The 21,781-nt window shown below is 46.1% G+C and overlaps 1 protein-coding gene across 2 annotated transcripts; it reads right to left on the reverse strand.

The window, feature by feature from the left end:
- Positions 1 to 849: 849 nt before the first annotated feature.
- AMOTL2 (angiomotin like 2) lies at positions 850 to 20,749 on the reverse strand. 2 transcript variants are annotated; one of them, XM_081910391.1, is made up of 10 exons: positions 20,492 to 20,749; positions 16,793 to 17,632; positions 13,274 to 13,541; positions 9,753 to 9,897; positions 8,546 to 8,638; positions 6,758 to 7,053; positions 5,957 to 6,249; positions 4,684 to 4,883; positions 4,107 to 4,283; positions 850 to 3,079 (listed from the first exon to the last, which is right to left on the reverse strand). In XM_081910391.1, exons 2-10 carry the CDS (start codon positions 17,539 to 17,541, stop codon positions 3,021 to 3,023), a joined length of 2,280 nt encoding a protein of 759 aa, XP_081766517.1. In that variant the 5' UTR covers positions 17,542 to 17,632; positions 20,492 to 20,749; the 3' UTR covers positions 850 to 3,020. The 2 variants fall into 2 exon arrangements, with proteins under 2 accessions (XP_081766517.1, XP_081766518.1); XM_081910392.1 differs by lacking the exon at positions 20,492 to 20,749 and adding an exon at positions 19,431 to 19,637.
- Between the last annotated feature and the right edge of the window lie 1,032 nt (positions 20,750 to 21,781).

Genomic DNA, 21,781 nt, shown 5'->3' on the forward strand with positions numbered 1-21,781 from the left:
GCCAGGTACAGTGATGGTGTGATATATAAATTTGAAGTCTTAATCCAGAATTTCATGGTTAATGAGCCAAGGGATTCCCTTCTCCCCAAACATTTAATTGAATGTATTAATTCTGGCCCACTAAAGCCTACCCTAAAAAAGGTAGTGAAAATAAGACCACGGTTCCAAAAGACCCACAAGCAGACTGGAGTGAGCAAGGGCAATTCTATAATTGTGGAGCTGCCAACAAGAATAACTTTTTATGCATGCCTGCAGTCTGAATATGTTGCATGAGTAATGTTACCAACATGCTCACAGTGCATTCCAAAGAGCAAATGTAGCAAGCTGATTAGCGTGTTGGACCTGGAGACATAAATCCTTGGTGACCTTGGGGCAGTCACCTTCTCTCAGCGAAGTCTACTTCACAGGGATGTTGTGAGGGGGGGAAATGTGGAGGAGACGTATGCATAGATGCCACTGAGGTCCTTGGGCTAAGGAAGTAGGTTATGGAGTAAATCAAATCCTATACATGTCTATTCAGAAGTACCATTAAATTCAATGGAGCTTAATTCCAGGAAAGTGTATAGGCTACAAGTCCATACACTTACCTGGAACTGAATTCCATTGAACACAGCACAGACTTGCTTCAGAATAGAAATGTATATGATTAGGACTGCATTATGAACCACAGAGAGAGAAAGAGGAAGTAGCTTCTCAGGTAAATTCCACCCCCAAGCTGTTTATAGAGCTTTTATGAAGGGAGTTGTGGATTGCGCCCAGAAGACAACAGGGAAGCACGACAAGTGTTACAATGTGTGGATTTATTGCCCTTCCCCATCACAATGGCATAGAAAAGAAACAGTCTCACAGTTTATTAGACAATATTTATTTATTATTAAAATATTGTTATACCAAGTGGAATGCTACAGCAATCTCGGTATAGGGCGGCATAATAAAACGGTCAGGTTTACGTTTAAATACTTAAAGATAACTTAAAATGCACCCAAAATAAAGGGAAAAAAACACCCCTCACTGTCTTTGGCAGAAAAAAGTTCACAGCACAAAAATACTTAAAACAGGAATACCAATATTAATGCAAAATATATTAAGCTGTGTATCTTTCTCTCATAACTTTTTTTGCTTTTTTTTTTTTACTTTGTAAACAATGCACAATAACTGAACACCTTTTTACATACTTATATGAAGGGGGATTTTTTTTATTTTAAAAAAATGCAGTTGTCCAGCAAATGCACACGTTTAGCAGAGACAAAGGTGTGTGAAGGCAGACTCAAGCAAGCACCAAGGTTTGGTGAATATTGCAACTGACTACTGCCAGAAGCCAGCTGTCAGTAGGCAGGGGAGTGTAAAAGGCTCCTGCGTTGTACTGCAGATTCTGGAGTGGTTCTAGAGAAATGATATACCAGTAATCAGTCCTTGTCCAGAACTTTTTCTTAAAGGCACATTCGTGACACAAAGAATCTGCATATTCACTCGCATCATTCCCACAAATGCCCTTTTTCTCTTTTAGAAAACTACTACTAGCTGCTGGCCACATTCTCCACTTCATAAACACACAAGGCTCCAAGCACAAACCCCCACACACATACCGCACCATACTTCCCTCGCTCTCTTGAAATAGTTCCAATTCATTTCTAAATGATTTTCGCCTGCAAATCAGCATCGCTCAGATCAGCGAGAGGCCCAAACCCTGATCCTGCTTTCAACCACATGGCATTCTCTGCTGATGGGAATGGCACCAGCTTTATACAAACTGGGGATCAGGGCCATTCATCCCAATACAGCTGTGCTGATCTATACCACATGGGATGCCTCTGCCTTAAAAAAAGAAGAAGACGACAACAGCTTGGAAACAGCATTCCAGGAAAACAGAAGCACTTGGCTTGTGGCTGCTGTTCAAACAAAGAGCAGGGAAATTCCAGTCTGAAGCATCATGGGAAATTGCTTCAAAGGAAATGGAATCTGAAGGACTCTGAAGGCGGATATTTAACTCCGGACAAACAGGATATGAAATGGAGGAAAAGAAAAAGCAAACACTGAAGAAATTCTGAAAACAAAACAAGGAGTGGGGGGGAAACTTTAAGTGATGTGGAGCAAAGAGAGAAATCAAGCAGATCCACTGCAGATATCATAAAGGGGACAGGAAGAGCCAAACAGAGGGGCGGTGGCTGAAATGTTGATTACTATTTGGGCTTGTTCTTATATAAGTTATTTACAAAAATAAAGACAGAGATGGGACCCATCTCCTCTATTCCTCTTTCCCCAGTACCTGTGACAGGCCATGTGCCATCCCCCAGGCAATGGGACACACTGCTAGCAATCCCCAGTATCGGCAGCAGTCTTTCTGCCTGGGAGCTGAAAAGTGGACGGGGGGGGGGGGGAGTGGGGAGGGGAGAAGGTGCAAGGAATTCGTTCTAGCCACACCAAGCACCAGACAAATACTCTTTGCTTACAACAGCTTACACTTCAGGTCCAGGTACCTGCCAGGAGCCCAGTGATTCAGGAGTATCAACCCGTTTGGTGCCAAACCCCAGCATGCCCCCCCCCGCTGCTGCCCTGCACTCTGTTGGGCCATATCCAGGCAGCACAAGAGTCCCACCTGGCTTCTTTGTTTGCCTTCCCATCTCTTGGGAACGCCAGTGGCTAAGAAAGTCATGGAGCAGTTGCTTCCGTGCAAGGACTGGCCTCAATTGATGGTGCTGCTGCTGCAGCTGCTGCTGCTCAGTCCACTGGTGGAAGGGAGAGACCTGCCTGGGCAACCGTGAAGGCTCACAACCCAAACAGAGAGGCATGCTGCCGCCACAGCTTTGTGCCTGAAAAAAATCAAAGGATCAGCGTGGGGTTTTCCTTCAAGTCCTTCTTGAAAAGTCTTTGCCCTGCACGCCACACGCCATCCTAATTCTCTGAAGGCTTCCTTCGGTCCTTGCTCTCTTGGTTTGTTACCATCCCCTGATAAGGCAGCAATCTGCTAAGGAGTGGCAAGATCTGGTCATGTGCTTGGAGGATTCCCACTCCCCAGTTCCTCAGATGAGAATCTCCACCATGTCTGACAAGTCCACGGCTTTAGCAGCTGGCAAAATCTCTGCGAGGAAAAAGAAACACAGCCCGTGTTATAACGCAAAGTGCTTTGCGGAGGAGTGCAAAGCTTTGCAAGGCAGCAGTGCAAACCATCAATGACCTCAGTGTGTCTTCTGTAGTCAAACCTTTTATCCTAATGACAGAAACTAAGGGGGTGAGGGAGGCGCAAGAGACATCTATTGAAAAATAACTTGGCAAACAGGCAGCCCGCTGGGGAAAAGACTTGATGGGCCAAGGCACTAAAACCTGCAGCTCTTGCCTCATGCTAATGAAACACATGTCACATTGACCTAACCATGGGCATCTGTCATTCATTCAACCCACATGTTGGAGGAGGCTGATCAAAACCAGCTCCTAGTATGAAGCTGATGCATGCCTAGGCACCTTCTCTTTGTAGGTTCAAGGCAGGGGATAAATATCTTGGGTTCACAGCTCTGGGTGTGGAAAGAGCCCCCCCCAACAGGTAGAGGTAAGTACCATCATCTCTGGAGTGTGGGATGGGTGGAGAGTAGGAGAAGGAAGACACTCAAGATTTCGCCTTCCTGTCTTGAATCCTCCTTCAGAACTTTTCCTCTCTGCACCAAGCTATTTCAACAATGGGAAGTTGGGGACATTATTGTGGAAAAGGGTCTCTAAGAGACTACTAAGGAATTTAGGGAGCTTTAATCAATGCAGCCTTTCCGCATAAGCCTTTGTTTAATCTCCCCTCTCTCCCCCCTCCAAACACACTGCCCCCCCACCACTTTCTGCTCCACCTGCTCCTAGAGGATAATCCTGTACCGCATTGCACGAAACTCATGATTAGTCACTATGGCAGGAATCTGGATCCTGGCATTTAGCCTGCTGAAAGCAGCTCTGTGTTCACCTCTTAGTTATGTGAACCTTGCCTGGCATCCCTGGTGGGGGGTGGGGAGGCAGTTCACAGGGTTTACTGCAAGCACAGCTATTAGCAGAGCCCATTAGGAGATTGGCAGGCACTAGGGTAGCCTCACAGCCGCACTCTGTAGGTTAGAGCAACCGCTGGCACTCACCTAGGGAATTTGCTGCACTGCCACTGCTGGCGCTGCTTTCAGGCTGGGGTTCATCACACAGAGTCCCCTCGGGTAAGCCTTCTGTCTGCGTACTCCCATCTTTGCTGCCGTGTTTGGCATGGAAGGCATGAGGGACACAAGCTGATGTGGTGGCTGCTTCTGCTGAGGCTTTGGGTGCTGGAGGAAGGAGAAAAGGAGCCCCATTTAGATGAGCAAACACAATAGAAGTGAGAAGAGGTTCGCAAAAGTTGAGGAGCTTTCCAAGAACAAGCCCTTGTGTGTGGTTTTTGGGGGTTTTTTGGGAGGGGGTCCTAGAACTGCATGCTAATACCCTCTTCTGCATTTTATCCAGAACATGAGCATGAGCAAGTGTCCAAGCTTTGCTTCCTGAAACGGACTCCTAAGCAGCACAATAACAAGTGGGTGCTAAAGAATGCCGACTCCATATAAAATATAGCTACCATCAAGTGTTTCATGGGAAGCTTAACAGGAGCTAGTAGAAAAAGCACCCTTGTATACATTCTAGATATAGACTCCCTCCCTCCCTTTGTCTAGCATCAAGCAAAGCCTCTATTACCTGGACTCCCTCGGGAACCACTTTCGCTGACAGAGGCACCTGGCCAATACTGGGTACCAGAAGCGGCAAAGATGGCAGGCACAGATTTGGCAGGCCGCAGGGAGCCCTGGTTAGCCTTGCTAGGGTCCTTGCGAGAGCGCTGCTGTAAGACTTTGATGACAGCATCCTTCTCGAGTATTTGCGCATGAAGTACTTTTAACCTGGGAAGTGAGAGGGGGGGAAACACAATGTGAGGAAAAAGGCGGGATGACATCAGGAAGCATTCTTTCTGAAGCACCTGAAGATGAACCCTGTGGGATCAGACCAAAGGAAGCCAATCTATTTCAGCATCCTGGTCCATCCAGAGGCCTATGGAAAATTCAGAAGCAGGACAGGTGCTCTAAACCCTGCTGTTGTATTTTGTGGTTCTTGTTTTTAATCTGCAAGCTGTCTTGAAAGACAGGGTAGAAATATATATATATATATATATATATATATATATATATATATATATATATATATATATATATATATATGCTTTCGTAGATTTTCACGGGTACAGGAATGCAGGTTTTGGTGTCCTCGGGTGTCTTCCCGTGTAAAAGTTGGGGTGTCTAGGCGACGTTTCGACGAGGTCTCACTCGTCATCTTCAGGCTGGTGCTTTACACGGGAAGACACCCGAGGACACCAAAACCTGCATTCCTGTACCCGTGAAAATCTACGAAAGCAAATATCTCACCTCTACGGGGAGGAAACCTTCCAGCTAGCACCAGCCTGAAGATGACGAGTGAGACCTCATCGAAACGTCGCCTAGACACCCCAACTTTTACACGGGAAGACACCCGAGGACACCAAAACCTGCATATATATATATATATATATATATATATATATATATATATATATGAATGATAATAATTGTTTCCCCAGCAACTGACATTCTGAGGCATGCAGATCCTGAAAGTAGCATGCAGCCATTAGCCCTCCTAACAATGGAGATCTCTCCTGGATCAGACCAGAAGCCTTTCTAGGCCTTCGGACTCTAGTTCTCCTGCAGCTCAATGGAGATTTCCCTCCAAGCCCTGTCTCTGTTTCTCCTGCTGTTGACTAGTTAAGGGACTTTTCAGAGGCACCAGGAGCACAAGCTTCCCCTGGCATGTTTTTTTTCAGGATGTAAGCAAAGAAGCCATTTTTTCAAGGCATGCAGTGCACCAAGGGGACCAATCATTCCCTTTGCGTTGGGACCAGAGCAGTGGACGAGTAACCCTGTATGCCACCTCACGCAGGACTAACCTGTTCTCCATCTCCTGATGTTTGTGGTTTGCCAGCAGCAGGTCCTCGTCAAAGCTGCTGTTGGGCGAGTGGCGCGGGGAGTGGTTGATGATGGTGGTGTCCCGCTGTGCGGCCGCCGTGGCAGCGGCATCCATGGCAAACTGCCTCATGGTGCACTCTTCCAGGTACTTTTGCTCCCACTTGGTCATATCAGCCTCCAGGGCCAAGATCTTCTCTTCCCTTTCTCTCAGCTGCTCAGAGAGCACGTGGGGGTTCAGCTCGGGTGATGCTCCACTAGGGCCTCCCATCTGTCTCTAGATCATCAGTGAGGAAGAGAGGCCCAAGTGAGTCTGCATTCTGGGCTACTGGTGGAAACAGCCTATCAACACACCTACAGTAATGTGTTTGGTGTTGGGAATGACCCTGAATTAACAGTGCACACCCAAATGTGTCCACTCAGAAGTTAAGTTCCATTCACGCCACTGGGATTTATTTCCAGGTTATTGTGTATACAACCGTAACCCAAACAACTTTTGAGAATTTGGGCACTTTTAGTTTTAAAGCAATCCACATCTATTAATCGTATTATTTATAATATTAATCTCTTCGGGATGTGGCTCCAAATTTGCCACCTGAGGCTTCAGGACCCCCCAATGTTATTGGGTTGGAGATGCCACTGTTCTAATATTTTATAAGCATTTCCTTTCACGTTACGGAAAAATGAAATTGATGGGCATCTTTCAAGGGGAAGAAACAGGGTTGCAACTCTTCAGAAATGACTAAATAGCCCCAGTTTGGAAGCACAGCGGCCTTCCTTCTCACCTGCTGAGCCCGCAGCATCTTCAGCTCCTGCTCCAACCGGTTGCGGAGACGCAGTTCCAGCTGCTCGCGCTTTTCGCAGGCAGCTTGGAGCTGGCCCAGTGCCTGCTGCAGCCTCTCCACTTTTTCCACATAGGCCCGTTTCTTCCTCAGCTCGTCCTCTGTTTTGGCGGCCCGAGCCTGGGCACTGCTCAGAGCCTGTTCCAGCAGCTCTGCCCGCCGGCGTTGGTCATCGTTCGCGCTGTGCAACCGTGCAACCTCCTGCTCTAGCTTCTCCCTTTCCTGCTGGTGTTCATAATCTGGGAGAGAACATGAGGAAAAGGCAAGGTCGTTACAACTAACCCATGGACATAATTGGGGGAGGGGGGAGGGGGGAGGTAACACAGCCAAAAACCAACCACACAGTATCAACCAATAACTTTTAGCCACCACAAACTAAACCAGCCATTCAACAAGTCAAGAGAAATGGGTGTTGCCTCCATTCTTAGTAGCCATTGACCTTTAACTTGTTTAATTATTCCATGAGGTTGTGTGTGTGGGGGGGGAGGTTACATTGGACCTGTATCCAGGAAGCTGACTGACACCATGGGGCATGGGAGTGTACCAATTTGTGCCAAGATGCTCTCTCTTATGCTATGGATCCTAGGTATCAATGCCCTGATTTAGGTGTTCCCACACTGTTCGTTTTCCATGATATGATCATGATGGGGGCACCATGCACATTTCCCACAATGAACAAAAAGAAAAACCTGTGGGAACTTGGCACAGTCATCTGAAAAGCTTCAGTTATTGTTATAATTAACTGTATTTGTAGTCGCTTTCCTCACAAAAGCGAATTGCACGAAAACCAATGTATATACATGCCTAAAATAAATACTACTTAAGTGTTTGCAGTTTTATACCATGCATGTCTGGACTGGCTACAGAGCTGCCTCCCTCATACCTTACCAGGAACCAGGAGGAAAAGAGCTCTGGCAGTTCCTGCATCGGTTCTGGAGATCCCTTCCCCTCACTCTCATAACTCTGAGCAAGGGAGTATCTTCCCAGACTACAAGAAGTGGGGTTGATATAAAGCTGAATCGATACAAGCGAAGGACTGGGGCTTGGGTCCATAATTTAGTTTCAACAATGAAGAGCCACTAACAAAGAGGCCATTGGGGTATATCCCTTTTTACTGCAGCCCTAACAAACTTATGAGGGAGTAAGTTATTTCTGAGTCATTGTGCACAGGGGATCTTGCTTAAGAATATCAGTTTTGCATTTACAAGGCCAGGAAGAAAGATCTGCTTCTGAGAGGGAGCAGGAGAAATCTTCAAGGGCTGAAGGCATTTCCTTAAGTTGGATACTGAAAACTTAAGAACAAGTATTATCCCCATCCCTTGGCAACTATCTCTCCTTTTTCAAAAAATTCAGAACAATAGCAGGAGAGAAGGAGAGAATGAACAAGTTGGGCCCAGGATTCTTAATAGAGGGAGTGTAGCTTGTGTGCTGGAACAGCCGTAACAGCCCCTGGAATGCAAAGAATCCAGGTCACACTGATGGCTGTGGTGATTAATGCCTCTAGTTTAAGTGCCAAGAACAGCTTAGCGCTCTCTGGGGAATGGCAAAAAGCTTCCAAGAGAGGATACGCCTCCTCTTCAATCTTAAAGGAACCTTTACTTTTCCTCCCTTCCCAACCCATTCACAGGAAAGCATCAGGAATAAGGACCACACTGTTAAAAAACAAACAAACCCAGCCCAACTAGGTTAGAGCTACAATCACAACAGCAGAAGCCTTTTGAAGAGACTTACTTTGGGCAATAAGTTTTGCCATAGTCCCTTGGTTCCCTTCTTGGTTTTCCTGTGCCCGGCTGGCCAGCTGCTTGTTTGCAGATTCCAACCTCTCTGTGGCAAATTGAAAGAAAATAAATAAATCAGGATTTAATTTATTTCATACAGAGGTTTGTGGAGTAATAGAAAGGAGTGGTATAACCTGTCAAGTGATGGCAGTCTGCTACCAATATGTGGTCCTCCAGATGTTGTTGGACTCCAACTCCTATTAGTCCCAGGAAACATAGCCAATGGTCAGGAAATATGGGAATTGTAGTCCAACAGCAATCTGAAAGGCCACAAGTTTCCCATTCCTGTTGCAGATGGTAATGGTAGGGTTGCTGTTGAACCAGCAACACTTTGAGTTCAAAGCCTTGGGACACTCTTACCACATTTTTTGCTTTGTTGGGTTTCTTTATTATATTTTTCTTCTAGTGCCAGGGTATAGAAACTTAGGGGGAGATATCCAACATTCATTATACTAAGAGCATGCCCACAGAAATATATTGATAAGTAATGCAAGTCCATTTATTTCAGGAGGTCTACTCCTAAGCATGAATAATGGCTGATATTACCCAGGGTATTTAATTTTTCTTTTTATCATGTGGCTTCCAGGGTCTACCAAGCTAAACAATGCAGTCTGGAAAGTTTTCCAAACAATGGTTTGGAGGACTGGATAAGCCATGGGCTTGCACGCTCTTCTGCTCTCATGTGCACAGCTTCCCTCTTTATTGTCAGCTCATAGCTAAACAGATTCCCATAGGCATACACACTGCAAAATCACAACTGGAAGCCCCACAATTTAACAGACAAGATAGAGAAGTCACATGCAAGAGGAGGAGGAAATGCATAAGTCTGTAGCTCATTCACAATTATATGAATAGAGTCAGGGCCTCTCGTGAGCAGACGTGCAATTCGACTGCCTGCTTAAGGAGTTTGTTTTAAAGCAGGAGTGGCTAAACTGTGACACTCCAGATATTGCCAGACTCTGAGGTTCTATCAGTCTCAGTCAGAATGGGCAATGGACAGGCATGAAGCGAGTTGTAGTACAACACCTGAAGCTCCACAGATTCCCCCATCTCTATTTTAAAGGTATACAGGATTGGAAGCTGCAGTCTTTCTTATAACAAAAATTTCCTCTACACAGATATTGGGACCAAGGTATACTAGGCCATCTCTGTCATCTTACCTTTCAGATCTCGGTTGAAGTCCTGCAACCGCCGCATCTCTCCATCCTTCTTGTTCCTCATTGCCTTCTCCAATGCCTCTCTCTTAGAAGATGCCTTCATTAGGTTTTCATAGTCTTCTGAAATTCGCTGAATCTCTGTTTCCAGCTAAAGAAGACAGCAAAGAGACTTTAGTTAAAATGAATAGTCTGTATGAGAAGATATATGAATACCTCTTAGTGATAACTGCTCAAGATATGTACTTTGCACACTGAATGGGAATATAGGCAACCATCTCTTAATAACTGGAACTTGGGTTCTGAATATGGATTTGAATTTTGTAGGCTGATTTGATTCATGAAACAAATAGGCTCAGGAAGGCGAAGCACAGGAAAAGCATGAAAAAATGGCAAGGCATGCATAAAATGAAAGATGTAGTATACAGGGAGACGTTGCTTACTATGTACCTGTCCCAAGATGCTGTTCCTGAGCAAAACCATGTCCTTTTGTTGCCAGATTGGTTGTTAATAATACTGCTCCATTACAGCAGTATTTTGCATGTGAATGTATACAAGCAATTAATGGAAAAATATTTACTTTTAAAAAGTTGAGACTTTTGAATTTGGAGTAAATGGACACCCTCACTAAATACAAATTCCAGGAATTAATGAGACAACTCAAGGCCATTAAAATGGTTTCAATGCAGTTTAAAGTTTGTATGGGACACTTAATTTCATGTATGATACATACACACACACACACACACACACACACACACACACACTCTCTCTCTTGCCTTCTCACCCAGATATGCAACTAAAATACCAGCCCAAAAAGCTCTCAATGTTTCTGGATTCCACTCCAAGGTAAATCAAACAAGCCAGTGTGCAATTCGGATTTCCTAAAACACTTGTGCCCCATGCTCTGCTGCTTTGCTCAGCTATCTAGCATAAGCTGGGGCTTGAGCTCTCAGCAGTTAACAGGGCTTGGCGCTTATTTTGAAAACAAGCAATAAAATTCATCCCTATCACCCTCCCTCTGTTTCTCCCAGAGAGGCTATCAGTGCTAGACAAATCCAAATGGTGCTTGTATATTCTGCACTCTTTCCTTTTCTCTTCCCTCACCCCTACCCCAGTACCAGCTGGCAGGGTCCTGACATCCAATTATGTGTTCCATTTTTACCCCTTTCCTTTGCAGGCTTGGCACATTCCCTCTGCATCCCCACCTCTGCAGCCCTGGCACGTGCCCCTTACAGTCCCCAAATAACTAGCTAGTTCAAAAGGGAGCAGTCTCACCCTTGGCTGAAGCTGGGACACAACAGGCCTCTCCTTGTGCGCCTTTGCACAAAAGGCTTTCTGTGACTCGCCTTAGTGCAGACCCCAACAGGGAGGGCTTGATAGGGAGAGGGCACAACTGCTAATAGAGGTGGTGAATGGACTCTTTTCTATGCACTCAACAACTGCTGCAGCTTAAGACCTGTTGTGTGCTGTGGTGCTTGTGCTCCACAGCTGCTTAATGGGGAGGGGGGGGTGATTAAACAAAATTAAGGGAGATGTATTTTCACGACAGCTGTTCTGGGGGACAAAAGACAAGAGTCAAAGGATTTCAGGAAATGCTCCTGAAGACAAGGCTGGGGTTGTGAGGCATTTTCTAGGGAGCATCAGGACTGCTCCCAGCCACAATGTCTGGTTCATAATGGCCTGGATATACACTTTCACTACAGCATACCCTCCAACATTTCTCTGATGAAAATAGGGATGTCCCATTCCATAATAATTTTACTATTTATACCCCCAGACACTCTTACTGGGTTGCTTTCAACATATATAAAAACAACAAAACATTAAAAAAACAACTTCCCTATGCAGGATTGCCTTCAGACAGCAATGAAAATAAGGACATCCTACCATACCCTCCAACATTTCTCCAATGAAAATAGGGACGTCCTAAGGAAAAGCAGGACATTCTTGGATCAAATCAGAAACCGGAACGGCTTCTCTAAATCAGGACATCCCTGGAAAACAGGGACACCTGGAGGGTCTGCTACATCAAGGGGACCAGTTTGAGGCCCATACTCCCTTTTAGGAAACCTTTGAGAGCCACATGCCTTTGACGGCAGTATCAGAGTCAAAATTGGGCTAAGCAACAAATGTAAATTTTAGCTTTGTACAGTAGACTAGAAACACACCCATGGTTCTATCCTGCATCCATGTAAGCAGGATGCATTAACAGAGTTCCAAGGAACATTCCAACCAAGCAAAAACACCTGGGGGGCGTGTAGAGCAGGACTAGTAAAGTGTATAAACGGGGAGAGTTCCAAGGGCCACATGTGCCCCCCCGGCCCACACTTATGGGCCAGAGCTTGTTGACATGACTACCTTCCTTAAAAACTGAGCCAGTTCTCTGCAGCTAGTCCTAAAATCATACTGGGAGATACAAACTAGCTCTCTAGCCCTATTGGGAGAGGAGAAACACTAAGAAAAAATTCCAACTTTAACATTCCTGGTTCTTTCAACACAGTATGCAAAGAAAGCAACTTTAGCTGTGAACCTTTCCTACAGTTTAAAAGCAACCCTCCTACCATAGCTCCCCTACAAAAACTGGTGCCCTCCAGACCTTCTTTGCTTCAATTTTGCATACTGAGTATGTATGTTGAGGATATAAAATTATTCCATTGGTTTTAGGCTTCAAAGAAATTACATTCGTCTGTTTTAATTGTGGACGAAAACCTATGTGCTTATGCTCTGTAATTTTATGTGATATTTTGTCCCCTTTCCTATAGCTCCTGCTTGGATTTTTTAAATAAATAAAATATCCAGCATCCTGAGTTGCTTCTTCTCTCTTTTTTCTGGTTTGCTACAGTTCCCAGCATCCTCAGCCAGCATGGCTGATGGTAATAGATGCTGCACCTCTGGGAGGAGGTGGGGAAGGCATGTTTGCAGTCTTGCTACCAGCTATGTCAACTTAGAAGAGAGGCAGTCAAGAAGTGGCTTTAAGGAATCCATTTCTTATGTCAAACAATGGATTTAACCTCTAGAACAGCAGCTGCGACTCTTTCTCAGTCCATCATGGGCAACCTCCCAGAGGTTACAGGTCGGTGGTGAGTGGGGCCAGAGACAATAGTGGGTGGAGCAAAGAATGCAATTGTTACCTTTGTATAGTGGGCTACATTCCACTCATACAAGACCAGAGGCTTCCACAAACACCCCCATCCTCCTCTCCACCCTCCATCCAGACAAGCAAGCAGCAGCTTCACCACTCAAGGCTACATTCCAGCTAAGCAAATATACCAGATGAGAGAGCACCACAGACCCGGTGAACAGTACAGCCAGACAACACTTGGAAGACCAAGATGGCCGCATCAGACCCTGCCCCTTGGGCCGGACGTTCCTCACCCCAGCTCTTGCACCTTGAGGAGCAATTGTCAGGCGTGGAGTATCTTGCCTGGAATAGATGCAACCCATAAGGGGTCTGCATCTCTTGCAAGTGCTTTGGGTCGAGTGAGCTCCTCAGAAAACAACAGCTACTATGCCTGCTCTTTTACCTTCTGTATGCAGCTGGCTTTTTCGCCGTAGTTTTCCACTTCCCTCCGCAGCATCTCGTTTTCCCTGCGGAGCTTCTCGTTCTCTCTCAGCAACGTCTCGTTGTCCATCAACACGGCTTTCATTTGGGACAAGTGGCTAGTGGCAGAAGCAGCCTGGGCTGACATAAGAGCCTCCATCCCAGCAGGAGTGAGAGACCCCAGAGGACTATGGCACAGGGCAGCCTGTTGGTGGGGCAGGTAGGCTTGGGGCATCTGGGCCTGCATCACTCTATAAAGAAAGCAAAGGTGAAGGAATTAAAGGCAAGCACCTTGGGCAAGAAGGCCTGAGCACTGATTTTTGCAGCAGTACTGGGCAAACCCTAGTTCCAAGCAGGTACCTGATGCACTCAAATGAACAGCCCAAAATACTAGGCCTCAAGGATACGGCAACTTGAACTTCTTGCTTTAAAACCTAATGGTACAGGGACTTTTCACATTGACTTTTCACTAACAGTATAATCCTATACATGTTCAGTCAGCGAAAAATCCATGAGGCTTATTCCCAAGCTCAGCAATTCAACTAAATTCTTGCTAACACAATGGGATTTCCACCCGCCTTCCTGTGTGCACCCTGAACCATCATCCTGCCTGCACCCTGGAGGAGAACTTTCCAATTCACAAGGAGAAATGTCACAATACCTCTACACTGAATTCCACTCCAAGCGTCTGGGGAAGCAAGCCAGATTGTTTTAGACTCCTATTGTATTCCCTCATAAATTACTCTTCCCACTTCCCCACCCAGGGTTATAGGAAGCGAATTATTATAGGCAGAAAAGATTCTTGAAGACCTCCCAATTTATTTTTTGAGAAAGACACAGCACCTATTTCATAAGACATGGACTCTATGGCATCAGTCAGTGCCAACCACTGATTTAAAAAATGTAAATTTTCACTGGCCAAGTTTGACTGTGAAGGAAAGTGTGGGTCAATCAGAATAGTTAAGAGGAGGATAAGAACTGGGGTAAAGAGGAGTCCATGTTTAAAGCCATAATATTTTCGCAACCATTGCATCCTTACAAGCTACTCCTTCCCAGACTCCCTGTGTTTGTAGAGCAAACGTGATCTCATTCATCATTTGGCACATGTTTAAAACACAGAGGAGTACAGAATTGTGTTGAAAGAAGCAGCCACTCACCACAAACTTTTACAGCTCCTGGCATTAAATAAACCAGTATTTTGATTCACAATGGAATATATATTGCACAATCCATAAAGGAGAACGTGCCAGTTTGAAAAAATTGTATACATTAAGATTAATTTATTATTCTGCAGATCTGATTGATAATTCTGTGGCAGCTAAGATTACTACTGAAGTTACTTGTACCTGGATGCTAAATGCATTTACTTAGGCTACAATCCTAAACACGTTAGAGGAAAACCCACTGAACACAGTAAATATGCATAATATCATGTTGTCAGAGAAGTAAGCCAATTTATGTCAATGGTTGAGCGTCAATTGTGATGGTATATACCTATGGTTACTCAAAAGCAAGCCTCATTGAGTCCAATCGGGCTTTACCCTGATTAAGCTACAGTCCTCTCCATAATTATTTTGAAGTATGGGGAGGACTGCAGCTTAATCTGGGTATGTTCAAATGGTCAATAAAAACAAATTTTGTGAACTTGTTTAAATGCTCATTATCTGGATGCAATAATCAAGTATGGCCTGATAATATGAAATGGGCAATTTAGTAAATCTAGAAGAATCCATGATATGCACAAGCCTGACTTTTTTTTTAAAGGGGTTGCTCACAACTCAAACATCTGCAGAATGACAGCTTGAAATTCTTAGAATTCAAATGGCCACTTTCCTGGGGCCTGAATGGGAAGGTGTTGTCCAAGAATATATGATTTCATCTGACTGAGGCTTATTCAGACATTCTTGTGAAGTGATCTTGGAGCAAGCAAGAATAAATGCACCTTCCTCTCAGCATGTAGCCACCACCCTCTCCTTTTGTTCCCCTGGAAAGAGGCTTATTTCCTGTCTCCAACATTATCTCTTCCTGTCAGCATTCACTACCATTTGCCTCACAGAAAGCAAGCCATGGTTCTGTTCCCAGTCCCCACCCCATGCTTCTATAAAGGGGCTGGCTTTAGCCAGCAAGTCATAAACTGTGGCAGGCAGCTGTGAAGCCAGCTATAAATGTCCTAAGACATCAGTAGAATAGAATATTCCTGAGCAAGTAAGTCTTTCATAAGACAACTTCAGAATGATGTACAATGCCGAAGATCAACCTTCAGCATACTCATATAGTATGGCAGTGCAACTCACAATCTTGAAAGGGCAATGGCATGTTAATGAGATAGGATAAGTCCCCCATTTTCATTTTTGTTCAATTTTTTATTGATTTTCCAAAATATTTTTTAAACAAACAGATAAACATAAATCTCAACCATATTTAAACCAAACTTAGTAACATTGTTAAGTGACTTCCTCGTATCCCCCTGGTTGAATTTCAGTGTATATCATTTTAACGGTTTTCCAAAACTAGTCCCCCATTTTCAAGGCAGGGCAGACTTTGGTCACCTTGGTTCCACCTCTGAAAACACTCATCACTTACCACCCTCTAACCAGAAAAGGTTTTGCAAAGAACCACATGCAGTTTCTGCTAAGCGGAACATGGTTGCTCTCCTTTCCCACCTTGCTTACATGTGTCCTAGATTTAATCTCACATATACCATCTTCCTAAATATGAAGCTGTACATGGTACAGGAAGAAAAGCAACTCTTTGACTCCTCCCCATCCTTTTGTGCATGACTTGATTGGCTAATGGTGAAGCCCTGACCCGCCCTATCCCAAAACAAAGCCATGTGAACTTTGAGCCTTTTCACTTAGTTACTTCATAGCTGAGGCTAAAAGTCAATGAAGCAACCCTCTTCTCTTTTGTAGGGTGCTTCGTTCCTTCAAATATTTCTATAACCTGCAGCTTCTTTGCTTTCCTGGGACAATGAGCATCTTTAGGCAAATGTCCATCTCTTTTTGCTTTGCTACCTTTCTACATTCACTAGGACCTCCTTTAGGTATAGGGTGGTATATAAATTCAATTAATCAATCAATCAATCAGAACCAAACATTCAAGCCCACAAAGGAAGGTGGTTTCCACAATTAAAGGTAAATATGGAAAAACAACAGCACTGGAAGCTAGTTTATACCTCTCAAGCTGCTCAGGTACACAAATTTTTGAGTCTGTTATCTCCCATCTACCACATCCCACTTCCATTCCTTACATTTCAAAATCACTTCCATTCTTGGAAAAAGGGAAGGTACTTTCCAACCAAAGGAACCAGAACAACCATGCAAAGCAACTTATCAGTTCTCCTCAAGCACCTTCCGAACACTGGCCAATCATGAATTTCCACCCTTGTGTCAACTGCATGACTAACCCAGTCCACCACCTAAGTCTTTGTGGAATCATCCCATCTTTCACCAACATCTGAAACACACGAGGGTGTGTAAAGAGCAACAGTGTGATTGGTTACCTGATTTCAGGATGCTGAAATGCTGGGCCTTCTCTGAAGTGATGCCTGGGGTCTGGGAGGTAACCCCCTGGTGCCTCCTGTGAAGGGATGACATAGGGGTATTCTGGAGGAGGCCCTCGAGATTCTGGTGCCTCAGAGGGCTTCCCTCTAGGGACAGAGAGATGGTGGTGCCTAGAGAGCTGAGGGTAGCTGTGAGAGGAGCTCATGTGGTTCTGAGCTTTGGCTCCATTCCTCTCAAGTGACATCTGCAGCAGCCGTTCACTGAGCGACCTCACATGCCCGTGCTTCAGCTCCTTCAGCGACTCATCCTGGTGTGGGCTGCTGGCGTCCGAGGTGTAGGCCCTGCGTTGCCCGCCTTCAGCGTGCGCCCCGAGCGCGGCAACCCCAACCTGCTGGCCTCGTTGCGAGGCGTAATACTGAGAGTGCGCTTTCGCCTCCTCGTAGGTGGGTAGCTCCTCTCCCTTGTGCTGAGGCTGGTAGAGGTGGTACATATTGTTCTCCAGGTAGAAGTGGTCGCCATGGTGCTCCTGGCCCTGTGGCTCCTGCCGTGTGGACTGCTGGACCATCTGGCTCTCCTCCTGGGTGAGGCTCTCAAGGGAAGACCGTGGGCTGCCACCGCTTCCTCCTCCACGCAGGGCCTGCTGCTGTATTGCCAGGAGAGTGCGGTTCTCTGTGAGGTTGCCATACCTCAGCTGCTCCTGGATGAGGCGGTGAAGGACAGTCCCAGAGGAATCCTCAGCTGTCCTCATTCTCAGCTAAACTGGCTGCCCACAAGCGCTTTCCAAAGGTACAGAAGATACTATCCCCGGAATCTAACAGTGACGGCCCAGCCAAATGATCCTAAAAGTGAAGAGAGCAAGAGTCAGTAGGGATAGAAAGCACTGCTTGGTTGAGTCTGCAGGAAGAAATCCTTCCAGTTTTCCATCTTGAGATTTAAGGGACTAGGACCTGGTTTTTAAAAAGGTCACATGCCCCTCATGAAGGCCGCCTAAGCTAACAGGGTTGTTGTGAGGGTGAAATCACATATCATTACATGTTTCTTGGAGAAAAGCTGGGATGCCAGCGTGATAAACAGTAACTAGTTGTTTGTTTTAATTGCTCATTTATATCTGATGTGTGTCTTTCAGAATTCTTGGGGTAAATGCCATAAATAAATGTGTCTCAAATAGGGCTTTCTTCCATCTGTTCTTGGGCTTGTAGGCCTGAACTCCTTTGTAGGACAGCAATCTATTGAAGATCCTGTGCATCTCCATTCAGAAGAAAGTCTGGTTTCAATGGGACTTTCTCCCAAGTAAGGATGCAGAGTATCACAGCTAAACTGTGGGGAATGAACCAAGTGATGTGCTCTTTTCAAATCTAGTTTTTCCTAACAACAACCTTGTTAAGCAGGCCAGGAGCAAAGAAGCATGATTGACTCAGTAAGCATCAGCCAACAAGTTACAATAGTAATCTAGAAGTTGCAGGCTGCATTGGTTCTATAACAGTTCTCAAGGTCATATTTCAGAATGGCAAAGAAGGTCAAGTATCATGTATAAGGTGTTCCCAGAAGGCTCATTCCTATTTAGGCAAGTCTGTTACCTGTTTAACAATCACCCTACCATTAGCAATATCCTAAAAAGAGACCATCTACTAAACTGTCTGCAGAAAATCTTTCATCGGTGAGGAGTCACAAGTCACTCAATCGACACACAAATATTTTACTCAATGCCAGAATGAAAATCAGAGCATGAAAATGGTCTCTGGGTAAATTCCAGTTAAACATTTGTTTCCTTTAAATGAGAACAGAAACCTCACAAAGAAGGTATTGTCGGTGCTGCAGAGCGGCCAGTAGTTGCAGTTGCTACAGGGTGGCTCCACAGCTGGAAACCAACCCATGTCCTCTAACTTACCTTCTGATGCACAGAGACTGAGTCCGGCCAAGGAAAGGCACTCTGCACATGACCAAAGGCATTAGCGTAAGCAATATTTTAAAAGTGCATGGTGCCGATGGCTCAACTACCAGGGTCACAGAAAGGGCAAAGCCAATTCCAATGAAAGCATGCTCTAGTTTACCTTAGTAAGCTATTTGGGAAACAAGGTCCTGTAAGGGAAGTGGGGAGACGGAAAACGAACAGGAGATGGCTAATTCTGTTCACCCACCCTTCCATCCTGTAATGCCATTCTGAAATGCTATATTAAGTACTTGTACTGTAAAGAGTTGAGATTAATTGCATAGGTGAACCCTATCCCAAGTTAATAACCAAATGGAGAAAAAGAGGGGGTATTAACAAGTAATTTTTGCAGATTAATTGAATTGCAAAATTTTAACAACCAGACATTATTGGGTATTTCTGTAGCACATTGAATAGGACAAGCTGCTTCATGGTTTTTAATTGCACTCATTTTATGAGCTCCATAACTATTTTCCAGGCAAGGGGGCTTAACGAAGGGAATAAATGTTTCTACTGCACTTTGCAGTATATAAAGTCTGAGACACCATTATCTTGATGCTAAATTCCAGAAAGGGTCAAACATGCCAGAAGTACTTTTTTTTGCAGCAAATGTTAGCTTATTTCTTTTTAAGGAGAGTTCACTCCTTAAAAGGTGAACAATAAACGACGGAGCAATCCAGGCATGTCCATCGGAAGTTAAGACTCACCGAGCTCAGTGGAGCTTAGTCCTAGGAATGGGCGCACAGCTTTTAGCCTCAGGCTGCAATCCTATGCACGCTTCCCCGGCACTGCTTTGCTAGGCTGCTCGTCTTTAAGTGCCACCAACCTCTGAGTGCTTCCTTATCTTAACTATCTGCGACAAATTCTACGCTCCGCTCCCGTGGAAAAAATGCAAAAAGTCTCCCTAAGCAGCGGCAGCCAAGGCCAGGATCCCGCCGCGCCCCCACCCGTCGCCGTCCTTCCAGCCCAAATGCATGTAATGGAGAGCGATCGCCCGAAGCGCACTCAGCAGATTGCCATCTGCGCAGTATTTCGAGTTTCCCCTGCCTCGCTGCCCGCTCTTTGTTTTCCAAATAGTTCTGCCCTGACATCATCGGGGTTTGGATTGCAATTAACATTCCTGCGAAGTGAGAGCGAGAGCTCCGGGCTCCGGGAAGCAGCGGCCAGCGGCCGGCCAGACAAAGCCAAGGCGGCCGCGCGCGAGAGGGATGCCCGTAGCAGCACCTGCCCGCCCAGCCCACGCGCGCCCCCCAGCCCCAAGCAGCAGCACCCTGGTCCCACCCACCCACGTCTGGAAACGTTACCTGCCCGCGCACGAGAGAGAGATTCGGGCAAGGCAATGCTATATGCAAGAACACGAACCGAGAATGAAGTCAGCCTAGGAAAAGTGGGGGATATTTTTCTCTCTCTTTTTTGGTGGGGGGAGAGAACAACAGAAGGAGGCAAGGAGCTGAAGGGAGAAGCACCTCCAGATCAAAATTTAAGAGGGACAGCCAGAAAATTGGTCCAAGGCAAAGCAGACAGGGCAATCACTTTGGAGGTCTCCCCCCTCTCGTTTTATAGCAAGAGTTCGGGTTTTGGATGGTTTGATCTCCCACCAGTGTGTCACCAGACAGTCGCCACGGTGAGAGCCGACTCCAAATGCGGGGAAAGTTGGCCGCTGCTTGGCGGTCTCCAGCTATGCCGAAGGACATATGTCACACAGCCATTCTCTCTCTCGCGCGCGCTCCCCTTGCTTGCAGTCGCTCCCGCGTGGCGCGGAACTTACCGGACCATCGCAGCCCCACAATGGCTTCGGGCTAAATTGCGGGCTCGGTTCGGACCCGCTCTTAGCGCCGGGCAGGAAGCGAGGGCTCAACCCCAGCAAATGTCCGGCTCCGCGGCTTGCGCGCTCCTCCTGGCTTCAGCGCCTGAGTGAGCCGAGGGGGTGCATGTAAAGCCCCGCGCAGCGCCTGCCTGTGTCCGCCCCTGCTGGAAGGAAGGCAAACTGAGCGCACAGCCTGCCTCCGCCAGCTGTAATGAGAGCCGGGGAGGCTGGGCCGCGCGAAGAGGCTGCTGCTGCTATGCCAGGAATGCGAGAGCGCCAGGTCCGCCTCCCCCCACTCCGCGATCAAAAGCTGCTCGCTGCAAAGAGAGGCTTGTCGAGGCGGCTCGGCAGCCTGTTCGCTCCCGCGGTTGCGATTAACGCCGGAGCCCGGGAGGGGGCGCGACGCTGCGTCCCCACTAGCCGTGCAGCCCAGTCGGCGCGCGCCGCGGAATAATAGCCTGACGCCTCGCTGTGCGCAGGAAGGAGGCCGCGAATGCGCTGGGAATGTTCATTTGCTATCCATTCTAAATTGGCTGAGGGGCACGCAGATATTAGGTCGGACTCCAGAGTGTAAAACTCGCCTAACTTCCCCAGTGCCTCCTATTGCTTAAGCCTCTCCCCCCACCCCAACTCAGCTACGTTTTCTTCTAAAAGAGGGGTAGGGGGAGCTTGTTTTGTGAGGAGTCTCCAAAAATAAATTAGTTGCTCCTGGCCGTATCTAATATATCTTCCAGACAGTGGAGTTCCCCCGCAGCCAGTTTATTTAAGACCATTACTGCACAGTTTAATAGAGGGAATATATTTAAAGCAATACGCAGCAAGTTTTTAAAAATGCACCAATTACAAAAATATGCAATGAAACCTTCAACACAAACTGCCAATAAAGTATCAGTACTGTAACTGAGTACTGATAGTAACCGCTTCTCACTGACCACACCACTCAGCCTCTTACCAGACCACAAACTCACCAACTATTGCATGAACAAAGCTGAACTGGTCCCCTGAACTGGCTGAGGGTAGAGTTTGCTTTTATGAGATTTGTCAGGTTGCCCACAGCTGTGTCCTATTCAATCAATAAGCTGCTCTTCACACACCCAGTTCCCCAGCTAAGGGGGCTGAAAGAGGTGGAGTTGCACAAATGCAAAAAGATAGCAAATATGACTCCTTCCACTCACAGTTCTTCCTCAACTTTCTACACTCTCCTCTTCCAGCTGTTTTGGAGAGGGTCCCAAATTTTGGGGTTCTTGCTGT

The sequence above is a fragment of the Podarcis melisellensis genome (genome assembly GCF_964234715.1).
Source record: "Podarcis melisellensis genome assembly, chromosome: 5".
NCBI classification, from domain to species: Eukaryota; Metazoa; Chordata; class Lepidosauria; order Squamata; family Lacertidae; genus Podarcis; species Podarcis melisellensis.

What these genes read in the sequence shown, in the direction of transcription:
- AMOTL2 (XM_081910391.1), bottom strand. Translation starts at nt 17,541, where the DNA reads ATGAGGACAGCTGAGGATTCCTCTGGGACTGTCCTTCACCGCCTCATC. An exon ending in GGCAAAACTTATTGCCCAAA is followed by an intron (nt 7,054 to 8,545) that starts GTAAGTCTCTTC and finishes GTTCTCTCCCAG; the next exon opens with ATTATGAACACCAGCAGGAA. An exon ending in AGATGCTGCGGGCTCAGCAG is followed by an intron (nt 6,250 to 6,757) that starts GTGAGAAGGAAG and finishes CTGATGATCTAG; the next exon opens with AGACAGATGGGAGGCCCTAG.